Below are 14177 nucleotides of genomic sequence, written 5' to 3'. Positions count from 1 at the left end.
AGGGAGAATAAGGAGGAGGACCATGATAATCAGGGCCACCCACTAAATTAGTTGCGAGGTTTACCCAGACAAAACCCTCTGAAATTAGTGGCTCTAACTTAGTCACAGTCATTCAAATCACTGTGTCTGCTCTGAGTACAATTTAGGAAGCAATGAAAGAGATAGGCAGGTAAGAAGTGATGATTAAATGGGCAAAAGATTTGGGGCATAATATTGAATATGATGCGTGGTTGAAATTATGGAATCAAACTTTAAGATTTACAGCATGTACTGCCTTGAAAGAAAATGTATATAAGATGATGTACAGATGGTATTTAACTCCAGTTAAATTAGCTAAAATGTATAGAATGAGTGACAAAAGTTGCTGGAAATGTAAAGAGAAAGATGGTGAATTTTATCATATGTGGTGGACATGCGAAAAAGTTAAAAGATTTTGGGAAAGTTTATATAACGAATTGAAAAAGATGTTTAGATATACTTTTCCAAAAAAACCAGAAGCATTTTTGTTAGGAATAATGGGAGGAGAGATTAGAAAAGAAGATCAAACACTGTTTATGTATGCAACAACCACGGCTAGGACTTTGTTAGCCCAAAAATGGAAATTACAGGAATTACCTACAATTGTGGAGTGGCAGACAAAAATGATGGACTATGCTGAACTTGCTAGATTGACATGCAAGATTCGTGACCAGGGGGAGACAAGGTTTCAAAAGGACTGGAGTAAATATGTGGACTATATGGAGAAAAACTGTAGATCATTAAAAACTCTCGCAGGATTAAAATAAACCTTACGAATTGACCAATATGTCAAAAAAGGAACTGCAAAAAAGGGAATTAACAAGAAACCCGCATGAAGGGAGGGGGGGAAGTCATAGCTCGGCGGAGCAAGGTAAAAGATGTGAATATAAGATTTTGTATAAAAGATTGGTTTTGTTAATTTGTTGAATTTGGAAAAGTGGAATAAAATGTCTTTAAAAAAAAGAAAGAAAGAGATAGGCAGGTGAGGGCTGGCTGGGGGAAGACTGCACTTGGCAGGGCACTGCTCTACTCGCCCTAGTGGACCAGCCTCTCCTGCTGGACTCCATCATCTCTGACCTTTGGCCATGCTGGCTGGGGCTAACGGGAGTCCAAAATATCTGGAAGGCACCAAGTTGGGGAGGGCTGGCTTACGCCTATACACTGACTGGCTTCCATCTTGGAACCCAAGGCAACATACATGCAACCTCACCCAGGGAATGAGCACACCTACATCCATTTAGTTTTCTGCCAGGTGATCACAATATGGGCCTTCCAACCACGACTGGTTTAGTCATGACTGAATCTAGCTCCAACCCAAAGCTTTTGCCATCACAGCAACCCTGTCAAACAAGCAATTTAGTCCCATTTCACAGATGGTGGACTGGGAATGAGAGACAAAGCCAAACAATGAGCCTACAGTACCGGTAGAAGTGGGATTTGAACCCTTGCCCTCTCAGGACACACTATTTCTTGAACAATATTTGTCTGCTGGTTGGGAGTGGGCCTGCTGTAAGATTTTTCTGGGTTGTATACAGTCAGTGAATATTTTATTTGTATACTGACTCTATGTACTTTAATAGTCTTATTTGTTGAATCTCTTCTATTTCTCAATAAACCAAAACACTCTTTCTTCACTTTCCTAATGTTGCTCTGCCCTCTAGTGGTCGTAAGTATTAATTTATATTTCCCAGACAACAGTCTTCACTGGTTTTAGGTCTGCAGAACTGAACTTCACTGAAATGTTGGGATATGCAAATAGGTGTGCAGAATGTGGCAAAATATATTTCCACTTAAAATGGCTTCCTTAATCTTTTCTCATCTGTGCAGCAGCCGCAGAAGACGGTGACACACACAGCGTATGCATCCCACTCCTCACTTTATACATATGCTGCTTCTTGAGTTCTCTGCTCAAAACATCTCAGAGTTTACAATAACAGGTTGCAACCCAACCGTTATCTATTTAAAATTATGGGAGAGCCCTCTTGAATGCCGTGGGACTCCCTTCTGAGCACAATGTGGCACTAATTCCGCCTTGAAAATGAACTTCAACATACATCCTGATATTTCAACGATATTTCAAGCAGTTGCATATAAAGATATGTACAGGTGTGACCCCAATATCTGCTGGCAGAGGCCTGGGCCCCCTCAATACATTTCCAAGTACAATTCGAAGTGTTGGTGCTGACCTTTAAAGCACTAAAAACCTTCAGCCTTGTATACCTGGAGGAGCGTCTCCACCCCCATCGTTCAACCTGGACACTGAGGTCCAGCTCCGAGGGCCTTCTGGTGGTTCCCTTACTGTGAGAAGTGAGGTTACAGGGTACCAGGCAGAGGGCCTTCTCGGTAGTGGTGCCTGTGCTGTGGAATGCCCTCCCATCAGATGTCAAGGAAATAAACAACTACCTGACTTTTAGAAGACATCTGAAGGCAGCCTTGCTTAGGGAAGTTTTTAATGTTTGAAGTTTTATTCTGTTTTTAAGGTTCTGTTGAAAGCCACCCAGAGTGGCTGGGGTAGAAATAATAAATTCTTATTATATTATTATATTATTATCAATATTGAGAGGGCAGAGGAGACTGAATTTGGAGCCAAACGTGGTATGGTTCAGTGGCTGGCTCCTCCTGAGCATGAGAGAAGAAGCTGGAATACAGGGCCGTCTTAAGCATACATGGCGCCCTGGTGCGACGGATCCGTCCGGCGCCCCCGCCCCGTTCCCCAGTGTGGCGGGTGCCGCGCACAGCGCGGCTGCCACCTGGAGGGCCAGAGCCCTGCGCAACCCAACCTGGCTGTAGGGCCGACCCTGGGCCAGGGGGCGCTGCCCGCCCCCTGTTGCGACGCCCCTGCGCATGGCGGAGGGCCCCCAGGCCCGCGCACCTCCGGAGAGCGGCCTGAAGCCGCTGAACAGCGGAGAGGCATGCCTGGGGCAGCCTCCGCCACGCCTCTCAGCGGGCGCAGTGGGCGCAGCAGTGCCCCTGGTGGCCTGGCGCCCTGCGCCACCAGACCTGGGCCTAGAGACGGCCCTGGCTGCATTAGGTTCTGCTCTCAGTCTCATCCCAACGATGTGGCGTTGTGCGTGCAATGAGTGTTGTGCATTGTCACCATGGCATCACACACATGTGACGCACACACTTGGGCCCCACAAATCTAGGGCACAAGATGATGCCTTTGATTGACAGCCATACTTTATTGCCCTCCAAGGCCATGGGTCATGTTACATTTGCTATGGACATGCCACTAGAACTATGCCCCCCTTCCCTTCCGAGTGATTATGTTATGTGTCTCCATTAACTCTAAACTCTGAGATCCATTTTGTTCCTGTTCCAGCTGCAACAGGAGCAACCTTTTTCATAAGAGTCCAGCAAAGAGGTTATTCTTCAGAACAAATTTCCAAAGAAGCAACAAATCAAAACAATCAAAACAATTTTGTGACTTTGTTCTGGAGACAGCCTCCGCGTTCAAAATATTAAGCCACAGAATAACATCTGAAGATTGGCCGCTGAGATTTTGGGAATGAGTTCCTGTTCTGACAGTTCATCATACTGACTGGGTCTGACATTCTTCCTCGAACAAAAGAAAATATATCAGCACGTATAATTCAATTTAATCACTGCACTGAGGCAAAATCTGCAGAATCCAAGACAGCAATTGCTATTCTCTCAGGCTACTAAGAAGCATGATGATCTGAAAACAATTGGAAAGGAACTCTCTAAAATGCCAGATCAGACCCAAAAGGATTTGGACATCTGCCTCCTGTCTCCTAACACTCATCAAGACAGTCAATTTTGTGTATGGGCTCGGTTCAGCTTCTGAGCTGTTTTTCAAGTCTATTTTTCTTTCAGGTTTGCCATGCCAATGTAATACAAGTGAGAGACACAAAGGCAAAAGATTCATCTGGCTGTTTCCGATCATTGTGCGACCTTCACCTCTGCAGCCCCTGGTGATGTGTACCCTTCCTTAATGCCCCTGTAAAGTGGCACTAGCACAAAGGATCTCTAAAAATCAGGGCTGTGCTGAAATACACCCTTCAGAGGGCAAAAGTTTTCTTCGCCCGAGAAAGAGGTTTCAATTTTTCTGTCTCCTCTCTTTAGAGGTTTGGAGCTTGCCTTGTGGTTGAGAGATGGCCAAAGATTATGTGGGCATTTTTTTTCCTTTCCAGTAAACATTCCTGATTGGAAAAAAGCCTGCATGGGAGGAGTTAGACCCAAGGGACATTACTCAGTGCTAGAGCAATGCAGAAGGTCCCAGGTTCAACCCCTAGGATTTCCAAGGAAGACCGGGAGAGACCTGGAGCTTTGATCTACGCATGAGCACCTGGAGAGGCTGCAGGGATGCTCCCATGGCAGGGGTGTGGTGTGCTTGTGGCGGTGGCAGTAGCGGTTGCCCACAGCAGCAAAGTGGGAGTGGAGGCATGGCATCAGTGGTGAGTAGCACACTCCTCAAGGCCAGATCTACTGCCTGAGGTGACCACCTCACATCACCTCATGGTCGAGCCAGTCCTGGCGGCTGCTGTGCCTCAACTTAGATCAGGTTGTGACCCAGGAGTGTGTCCAACCCATCTGTTGAAAGCCAATATTTTAACAGACCCTCCCTGCTATGAGGGAAGAGACTTTCCTTTTTATTTTTTGCAGCCAACTTGGAAACCAAGCTGGTTGGGGGAGGGGAAAGAGATGAGACATCCATTCCTCTTCTCTCACCCCGATCACATGCCTATACGGAATTCCTGATCTCCTATGAATACCAGGCAAGTAGTTAAACACAAGGCTGATCTCTCCCTCCCTCCGTGTCAGGATGCTGTCAGTGACTCCCGGCTGGTTGCCCAGGAACGTTCAAAGACAAGGTAAAGTTTCTTACCGTCCTTTTTTATTTCAATATTTACAGAGAGAGGCTATAGAACCCAGCCTCTTGAATAATGGCATTGTTCTGAGTGGATCTCCACACACACCCCGTGTCTCCCACTTCCCCATTCGTCATTCGTACGGGTGTTGCTACATACCCTCTGTCTTTGAGCTCTTTGCTCTCCTACTTTTAAGGCTCACTGGGTTCTGGGGTGGGGGGTGGGTCTAGGATGCTTTCTAATGACCCTGTGTCAGCCAGCTGCCACTCTGGTTCTGCCTCCTCCTCCTCCTCCTCTCCTCCCATGATTTCCCAACTTTCCCCCTCATCTGCCTCTGAGCTGTGATCTCCCTCAGACCCCTGTTGTTACTGTCTTCCTCCTCCCTGGAAGGGTCAGGCTGGGGAGGCAGTCTCCACCCTTCATCCTCTGCCCAGTCCCTGACACTCCTTTCCCTCCTCAACATTCTTCACTTTTACTAAAAAGCAACAACCCTGTTCAAGAGCCATGACTTCAAGAAACAAGCTATGAATAACAGTTGTCCATAACTGTTTACTACTGACATGTTCTCCTCAGACTACTGAATTACTAAATAAGAGTGGCACAGTGGAAAAGCAAAGTAGTCTTTCAATGAGTCAAGTCCAGGATACAGCCTATTCCACTATAAACACAAGAGATGAGAATACAAAGGAACTGAGTGAATAAAAGTTGACAATTAAAAAAAATCAAAACCAGGTTTCTGTTTTTATTTTTAAATCAAATGTAAGTTGATATTTTCTTTTAAATAAAAACAAGGTCTAAAATGTAGATATAAGCATGCTAGCCTAGCCTTGCATTTAAGCACTAGCCTGGTAGGTAAAGATCACCAGGAATTCTATACAGGTGAGTGTCTGGGCTGGTGCAGGAGGTGATGAACTTTCAAAATGGAGACAGTTGAGATTGGACCAGTTTCCTAACCTGCTGTTTATGAGGCCTGGAGTGTATGAGATCAGAAGACTTAGAGAACAAAGGCTTGTGGCTTTTAGGTCTTAACTGTAATAGAAATAGAGTTCTCATACTGTGATACCTGCCAAGACCTCCCTCGGAAAGCACCAGCAATTGTTTAAGGAAAGAGTGAACTCTACCCTCTCTCTCAATTTACTTCTACTATTGTGTGTGTTTTGGAAGGACGTGGCGGCAGAAAGCTAATCTGTCTCATCAGTTAGTGTAATGCAGAGAAATGCTACCCAAATCTGGAAAACACAAGTTTAGATGCTGGATTCTGATATCTGCAGGAAATGGGACTGCCACGACTACTCCCACCACTGGTTTGAGAAGCGGTATACACACAACATCAGCCACAATCCATATCTATCCGGTTGTTTCTTACAAAATAGTGAAACTTGCTTCAATCCAAGTTGAGAACAAGAATGCCTTAGTGGTGATTTAAGTAATGCATAAACATCCTGTGTGTCGCCGATGCAGATTAATAACGTCTTTAACCCGTCTTGGTACTCCAGATCTCCACTCCAGAAACAAACCGGACCCATCAAATTATTTCCCACTGCCAGCCCTGAATTTGAATTCTTTTAATTAAAACATCTCAAATCCCCAAAGTGACGTGGTTAGCAGATCAATTCGCTGGTTCGGCTAAGGAAATGGCATTTTCTCTAAATGGGAAGTATTATGCTATGGGGATATTCTATAAACCCGCTTGGGGGAGTTTATAGATCTGTTTGCCTGTTCCTTTGTTTATCTGTCACAACTATTCTTTAGGCCTTTGTTTCTTTAGGCCAAGGTTCTCTCGCTCACAGATTTCTCATTGCAAAAAAGTGGAGAGCAAGTGCGTGCTTGCTGGCTCCACCCTCCCCAACACATTCCTGATCTGTTTCCTACAGTCTCCATGCTTTGGGGCAAAATATCTGCAGCAGGGAGCCAGCCCTACTCCGTTCAGAACCCTGTGCAAGTAGAGCTCTTCATTACACAGCAAGGCTCCATGAGAAGAGCTGGCTTCCCACAGCTGACATTAATCTCTCCTTAATGTCTCCTCACCCACGTAATGGGAAACTTCGAAGGGTTGAGAGTCGCTCATTAATGCCGGTAGGGACTTCTGACAGGAGCCTTTAACAAAGGTGTCATGGGCTTTGAAGGAACTCAATCTCAGGTCACAAGGGAGAAACGTGCTAAGAGGAAGGCACGCTTGGCAAATCCACACCGTGATCAACTCCCGCCTGGAAACCAATGTCCCCACTGTGGAAGGACGTGCGGATCCAGAATTGGCCTCCACAGTCACTTACGGACCCATTGTTAAAACTGTGTTTATGGAAGACAATCTTACTCAGCTACAAGTGATCGCCAAAGAAGAAGAATGGGAAACTTATAAAGGAGTAGCATCTGAATAGGGCTGTTGGTACATGATTCTAGGTATATTCAGCCTTGCAAATCACTGGACAGCCAATGCATCATGAGACCCACATTGGGGTGTGTGTGTGGGGGGGGGGTGCCTCACAACATGGGAGCTATGGGGTACAGAAACCCCCACGATTTGTCCCTACAAGGTGGAGTAGTAACGGAATTGGCTGAATTTAAACCATCTTTCTTTCCTTTTGCTCTCCCAAGCTCTATGTATGGGCTAAATTAGAAACTACTACAGTGGGAAAAAGAGTAACAGTTCATTCCCACTGAATACCCAGCTGTCAGGCAACGAGGCAAAGTTTGAGAGTCAGTGTGGTGTAGTGGTTAAGAGTGGTGGACATGTAATCTGGGGAACCAGGTTCACTTCCCTGCTCCTCCACATGCAGCTGCTGGGTGACCTTGGGCTAGTCACACTTCTCTGAAGTCTCTCAGCCCCACTCACCTCACAGAGTGTTTGTTGCGGGGGAGGAAGGGAAAGGAGAATGTTAGCTGCTTTGAGACTTCTTCGGGTAGTGATAAAGCGGGATATCAAATCCAAACTCTTCTTCTTCTTCTTCTTGTGGGTCACTTTTTCAGTCTGCGCTGCGATATTCCTCTCAGGCTCTGCTGAGGTTACCTGCACTTTGCCAAAGGCAGAGGGAGTGGATTCCAAGAGCTGAATTCTCATTGGAGAGATATCTTACAAAGTATGCTTGCTTTAGGTCCATTAAAATTATCCTCTCCCTCACGCCAGTTTTGGATTTCGTAGGTTTCAAAGATGAATGCTTTGGGTGGTGTTCAACTAAGAGTTACCCTTTCTGTGCCCCTCTCTGGGAAAACAGCCAGATAGCGGGCCTATCTATCGCACTGGTACTGCATGGAATTTAGCCATGAGGAAGCAGCCTCTGTAGTCTGGACTGTGGCTCAATATTAGAGCATCTGGCTTTGCATGTAGAAGGTCCCAGGTTCAATCCCCAGCTTCTCCAGGTAGGTCTGGAAAAGATTACCTGTCTGAAACCCTAGAAAACTGCCACCAATCAGTGTAGACAATACTGAGCTTGATAGAACAGTGGTCTGACTTGGGATAAGTGTCCCAGAGCACAACAGAATGAACACGGCTGAGTTAGACATGCTAATTTCAGTGGGTCTGCTCTGAGTAAAAGTTAGTTGGATACCACCCTTCTGTTTTAAACCCTTTCAATGAAATTGCAGATAAGAGCAAGATAGAATTGCAGGGGGAAAGGTCTTGGGAGCAAGTCTACTTTTCTACACAGAGATTCCACCTCTCAAATCTTGCAACGTAAAACACTGTTTTCTATCCCAGTCCGAGCACGTTTTGAGTGGCGTGGGTCACAAATGCTGCCCGTGCATGGAATTCCTCCAACTTTGTCATTCCTCAGGAACCCATCTTTGAAGGAGAACTTCAACATTTCTTCCGTGTCTTTACCACTTTACTGTAATATCTGACTGGAATCCCAGAAGGCCCAATAAGGTAAACATCAAATAAGTAGACTGTGCCTGCTTCAAGCCCACCGATGGTTTCGGTCGTCACGGCTCGCCGGAGATTGAGATCGTGGAAGTATTTGCACAGCACCTTGTCGCCTTTTTGCCTTGACTCTGGCCCTGAGCACCTGTCGGCGTTCCTGGTTTCCATCCACACCTGGTCCTCCTCGATCTCTTTCTTGTAGACGCAGTACTTGCTCATCTGCTGTGTGCCCAGCCAGGCAATGGTGACCGAATTGCAAGTCCTCAGCTTGCTGAATGACTTGATTTTCAAACTCTCTGGCAAGACTGGGAAGAAAGGCCTGTGGAAGAGAGAGGACACCTGTACCTTCACAGATGCATTTGAAGGCTCTGTGGAACCCAGGTGCACCAGGTAAAGGTCTCCCGGCCTTCCCTTCAGCATGAAGTGCCTCAAGCCGGCAAAGCTCTCTGACATGAGCACTTTCCCACCTCTGGCTATCTCGACCCGTATTTGGCCACTGCAAGACTGAAAAGCAAACTGAACCTGCTTTTGCACAGCCTGGTACTGTAGATCATGGAGAGCTTGCTTCCTCCCATCCAGGGTGAGTTGAATCACCTTCCCATCCTTTAGGATGGTGGCTTTGGGCTCCGGTTCCTCGAGGGTTCGGGCAAAGGTTCCAGTGTAGGCAGCACTGGCGTTGGTGAGGAAGTTGACCACAAACACATCAAAGTAATACTGAGTGCTGGGACTCAGGTTGGTGACTGTGTAGGTCTTCTTGGTGCCAACACATATCTGCCTCACCTCCCCATTGCCAGCTTTGCCAACAAGGCTCAGTTCGCCGTTGGGCGAGATCATCACTTGCTGAGGGTCCAGGACATAGGGGGATAGTGAGAGCGCTAACGCTTGCGACGACGTCACCCCAGAAGGTCTTAGGGCTGTTTCCGCTGCGCATAAGCTCTTGTAGTTATGCCTTTCATTCACCAGAAGACAATACTGGACATTTTCTTTGTGCTGCAGGGCTGTCGAACTCTGCTTCCAAGCTAGGGTTACTGTGGTGTGGCCTATGCCGATGACATCTATGCGTGGATCCGTTGGGAGTTCTGGATACAGGTGCTCAGAAGTTGTGTCTGTCGTTAGATACACCGTGATTTGGGTGTCTCTTTCAATGGACAGGAATTCCAGCACGTAGACAGCGGAATAGTAAGATGTTCCCGTGTATGTCTCCACAGAATTGCCTCTGTAGCTGAAGAGAGTAGACACAGTCTTCATGGTCTTTGGAAACTTTAAGGCTTCCTGAACGTCCAAATTATCTGTCAATGACATATGGAAATGCAAAAATATTTAAAGTCACGCTTCTTTGGGGGATGGGCAGAAATGTTCAGCTAGGTTTGGAGAACATATTTTAGACTGAAGGCCTTGTTCCCTTCTGTGTATCAGGGACTGGGCAGAGGAGGAATGGTGGAGACCACCTCCCCAGCTTGACCCTTCCAGGGAGAAGGAAGAGGAAGGCAGTTTAGATTTACAACAGGGATTTGAGGGAGGTCACAGCTCAGAGGCAGATGAGGGGAGAAGTTGAGAAATAATGGGATAGGGGGAGGAAGCACCAGGGAGATGACAGCTGACGGACACAGTGTCTTTAGAAAGCATTCCATACCCCCCCCCCGAACTCGGCAAGCCTTACAAGTAGGTGAGCAAAGAGCTCAAAGACAGAGGGCACTTAGCAGCACCCATAGGAGAGATGATGAGAGTGATGAATGAGGAAGTGGAGGAGACGGGGGTGGAGATTCACTCGGGACAAATATACCAGTGTTTTTTTCTGCTGTCGGGAAGGGGAAATGGAGCCAAGGGATGAATTAGCCATTATGAATGGCTAGCTTACATTGATGACCCTCCTAATCCATGGCCTTGCATGCATCTCTTACCACGTGCTGCTTTTCCAAGGTAGTTTGCTGAAGTCTTATGGACCCGGATGCTCCACTCAACGGGGACATCGCACGGAGTCACTCTCACAGTGAACGGTGCAGAGGTCCTGCCTTTCTCTAAAACAAAATAGTACCTTGGAAAGAAGAGAGAAGAAGAGTCCTTGAGAGTCATTGTACACTGTAGGCTTCCAGTAGAAGGGACATCCCTAGCAAATGCATACAGCATCAATGAGCTGTGGCTCTTCCCATTCACAAGTCTGGGAGCTACAGCAGTGGATACTGAGGTGGGGCTGTGCCACTCACCTGACCACCAGTTAACATCTCAGCTCAAATCTGCAGAAAACTTAATAAAATCCACAGCAACCACAATCCCAGTAGAGGGCCTCTTGCAAAGTACTGCCACACATGCACAAGTCTTTTATTTTGTGACTGCTGAGACCGTCTGGGGAGATTTGTAACATCATCTGATCACGTAGTCACATGCCTCACATCTGGACTTTGTGAAGGTAGAATTAGTTTTGAAATGCTTTGGATGGGTAATTTCTATGTGATTAATAAGGTGTTGTTTTTAATGCGAGCCCCAGTTTTTAGCAAGCATACTTATAAAATGGAATTTTTATAAGTCCATTTGGAACAAATATTTTAAAACTCAACCCGTTGCTTCAACTGAGGATAGATGCCATATTTTAAAACCACAACCAATTACTCCAATTTATTCTTTTCATTTTTACTGCCCCTCTGAGAGTTCTTCTATGTGCTCTTGCGGCCATGCTATACATTATGTAACCTGGTAGCATTTACATGGCCTTGCTCCTCTCACATTCTCTGCAGTGCCTGTGTATGAAGCGAAGCAGCTGGCTTTCATATATGAATATGCATCAGATTTATAGGTGCTAATGTGATGAATTGGTGTCTCGGGGGAATAGGAGGGAACTACTGGTGACAGAGCAGAGAACCTCCTTGCAAAAATGGTGATAATAGGGAACTTCACATTCTGGTGCATAATACTGTTACTTGTAGAAGCAATATATAATAGAAATATCATGAGAAACCATATATTTCTTCAAATGAGATCTCTGCATTGTAACCCACAATGGGAGAGTTCCAGTTGAAGATTGCAGCCAGTCAGCCACGCTTTCCTTCAGTATGTTATAAGTTGTTAGGGGCTCCTGTAAGCCAGTTTCTTCTCTCTGCTTGTCTTTCTTCCCCAACTCTCACTCAGCTTTCTGTAGCTCCGATGAGATAATTGAGGAAGCTAACATTTGTAGGGTTTGTGTTCGGCATCACTGCATTCCTCAGGATTTACCGGAGCATGGGAATATGTACGTCCCTCTAGATTTGGCTCCAATTAAGATTTGGCTCCTTTAAGTTCAACATTCACAGGAATGATTCCCCACCCCCGGTACAAAGAGAGCTAGCATTTCATCAGGTGTGTGTCTGCTTATCTATTATTGAGGCAAGGATACGTAAAGAGCACAGGCCACTTTCATTTCTGGAGATGAATAATGAAGAACGTTGTCCATCATTCCACCAACTGGAAGAGATAGAGTCTGCTGCTAAGTAATGTGGTGGTACTTATTTCTGGGGGATATGAACACAATGGAGCTATTTTGTTAGTTGTTTAAGCTTGCTCTTCTGACTGCTGTAGAGTGACAGTGTATAATTTTGATCTTAGATGGTGTGTGCTGCTTGCTGCAAATTTCATATTTTACACAGACTCAACAAAAGGGTTGTGCATTAGATGACGCCCTGTGTGGTTAGCAGATTTTTGTAAACAAGCGCCTGCTTCCCCCTCCCTTTGATGGTTAGTGGCTCTTTCCTTTTCTAAAGGAAAGCAGAGCAATACGTTTGGCACCAGCTTGGCTGCAGGAGTCTCTGGAAGGAGGCGTCCAAGGCGCCACCCAACCATCTTAGGGAATCCACTCTGGATTTCTGCTGGGTTTCCTCCTCAGCCTTTTCTTTTCCCAAAGATGTCCTGCAAGCCAGAGGAGGTCTAGGGTGTGGTGTGGCTGCAAGAATTCGGAAGAAATGAGGGGACATATAAGGCTCCCTTTACCTTTTGGGTACATCTTCCAAGAGGTGCACAGTGGTTTCCTTGCCGTCTGCGAGGATGAATGTATGATAAAAGTTGAGGAGCTCACTCTTGAAGCTTTGCTGTATGCTGTGGGCTACCTCCGTCGAATGGCAGAAGCACATGGCCAAGAGGAGCACTGGAGGCAGGCAAGCCTGGGACCCGGACATCGTGAGCGCTGCAACAAGCAGGGGACACATGAACAAGGCTGGAGAAGATTTCTTAAATTCTATACCATGCTATTGAGAAACTACAGATCACAGGTGACAAATAGCTCAGCCAGACCCTATGTGAGTGGAGTTTCATATCTAAACATACAGCAGGACACCTACTGTGTGATGCCTCCTCCGGCTGTTCAAACATATCTATTTATTAAAGCTTTCCATGGCCTGCGATCCCACTTTAATGGTTTCTAACTAAAATCATTTTGACATGTTGTTTTTATTTGTGTGTGTGTGTGTGTTTGTGCGTGTGCGCGCATGCCAGACCTTCCAAGCGTCCCTATTTTCCAGGGATGTCCCTGATTTAGAGAAGCCATCCTGGTTTCTGATTTGATCCCGGAATGTCCCACTTTTCCTTAAAGGTAAAGGGACCCCTGACCATTAGGTCCAGTCATGACTGACTCTGGCGTTGCGGCGCTCATCTCGCTCTATTGGCTGAGGGAGCCGGCATACAGCTTCCAGGTCATGTGGCCAGCATGACAAAGCCGCTTCTGGCGAACCAGAGCAGCACACGGAAACGCTGTTTACCTTCCCGTTTGGAGCGGTCCCTATTTACCTACTTGCACTTTGATGTGCTTTTGAACTGCTAGGTTGACAGGAGCTGGGACCGAGCAATGGGAGCTCACCCCGTTGCAGGGATTCGAACCGCCAACCTTCTGATTGGCAAGCCCTAGGCTCTGTGGTTTAACCCACAGCGCCACCTGCCTCCCCACTTTTCCTTAGGACGTCCCTATTTTCATTGGAGAAATGTTGGAGGGTATGGCACACACACACATATACAGCACACATATGATATAAAGACTGGTTTATAGGAAATTGTCTTATTGTTCATCACCTTGGAAGAAGGAAAAAAAATATTCATACCCTGATGATGATGATGATTAAAATGTATATACCGTCCTATACCTGCAGGTCTCAGGGTGGTTATAATAAAAGATCACAATATAAAAACACAAAATACATGATAAAAATACAAACAAAAACAGCCCAGTAATCTCCACCCCCATCCCCAACACATTTTAAAAGGGCATTGGATGTCAATCAGCCAAGGGCCTGGTTAAAGAGGAATGTTTTGGCCTGGCACTTAAAGGTGTATGTTGAACCAGCTGAACCTCCCTGGAGAGAGCATTCCACAATCAGGGAGCCACTGCAGAAAAGGCCCGTTCTTGTGTTGTCACCGTCTCATGGAAGAGGCACACGAAGAAAGGCCTCAGAAGATGATGGCAGAGTTTGGATCAATTTATATGGAGGGAGGCGGTCATTGAGGTATCGTGGTCC

General features: G+C 46.2%; 1 protein-coding gene across 1 annotated transcript; it reads right to left on the bottom strand.

Annotated features, from left to right (window-relative positions):
- Window positions 1–5457: 5457 nt before the first annotated feature.
- Window positions 5458–12848, bottom strand: LOC118096150 (protein NDNF-like). The gene is made up of 3 exons (XM_035137515.3): window positions 12664–12848; window positions 10608–10741; window positions 5458–9995 (listed from the first exon to the last, which is right to left on the bottom strand). Exons 1-3 carry the CDS (start codon window positions 12846–12848, stop codon window positions 8644–8646), a joined length of 1671 nt encoding a protein of 556 aa, XP_034993406.3. The 3' UTR covers window positions 5458–8643.
- Window positions 12849–14177: the final 1329 nt, after the last annotated feature.

The sequence above is a fragment of the Zootoca vivipara genome, chromosome 5 (assembly GCF_965207765.1).
Source record: "Zootoca vivipara chromosome 5, rZooViv2.hap1.1, whole genome shotgun sequence".
In the NCBI taxonomy this organism is placed as follows: Eukaryota; Metazoa; Chordata; class Lepidosauria; order Squamata; family Lacertidae; genus Zootoca; species Zootoca vivipara.
Note: the sequence above shows the minus strand (reverse complement) of the source record. Positions and strands in the feature narration are given on the sequence as shown.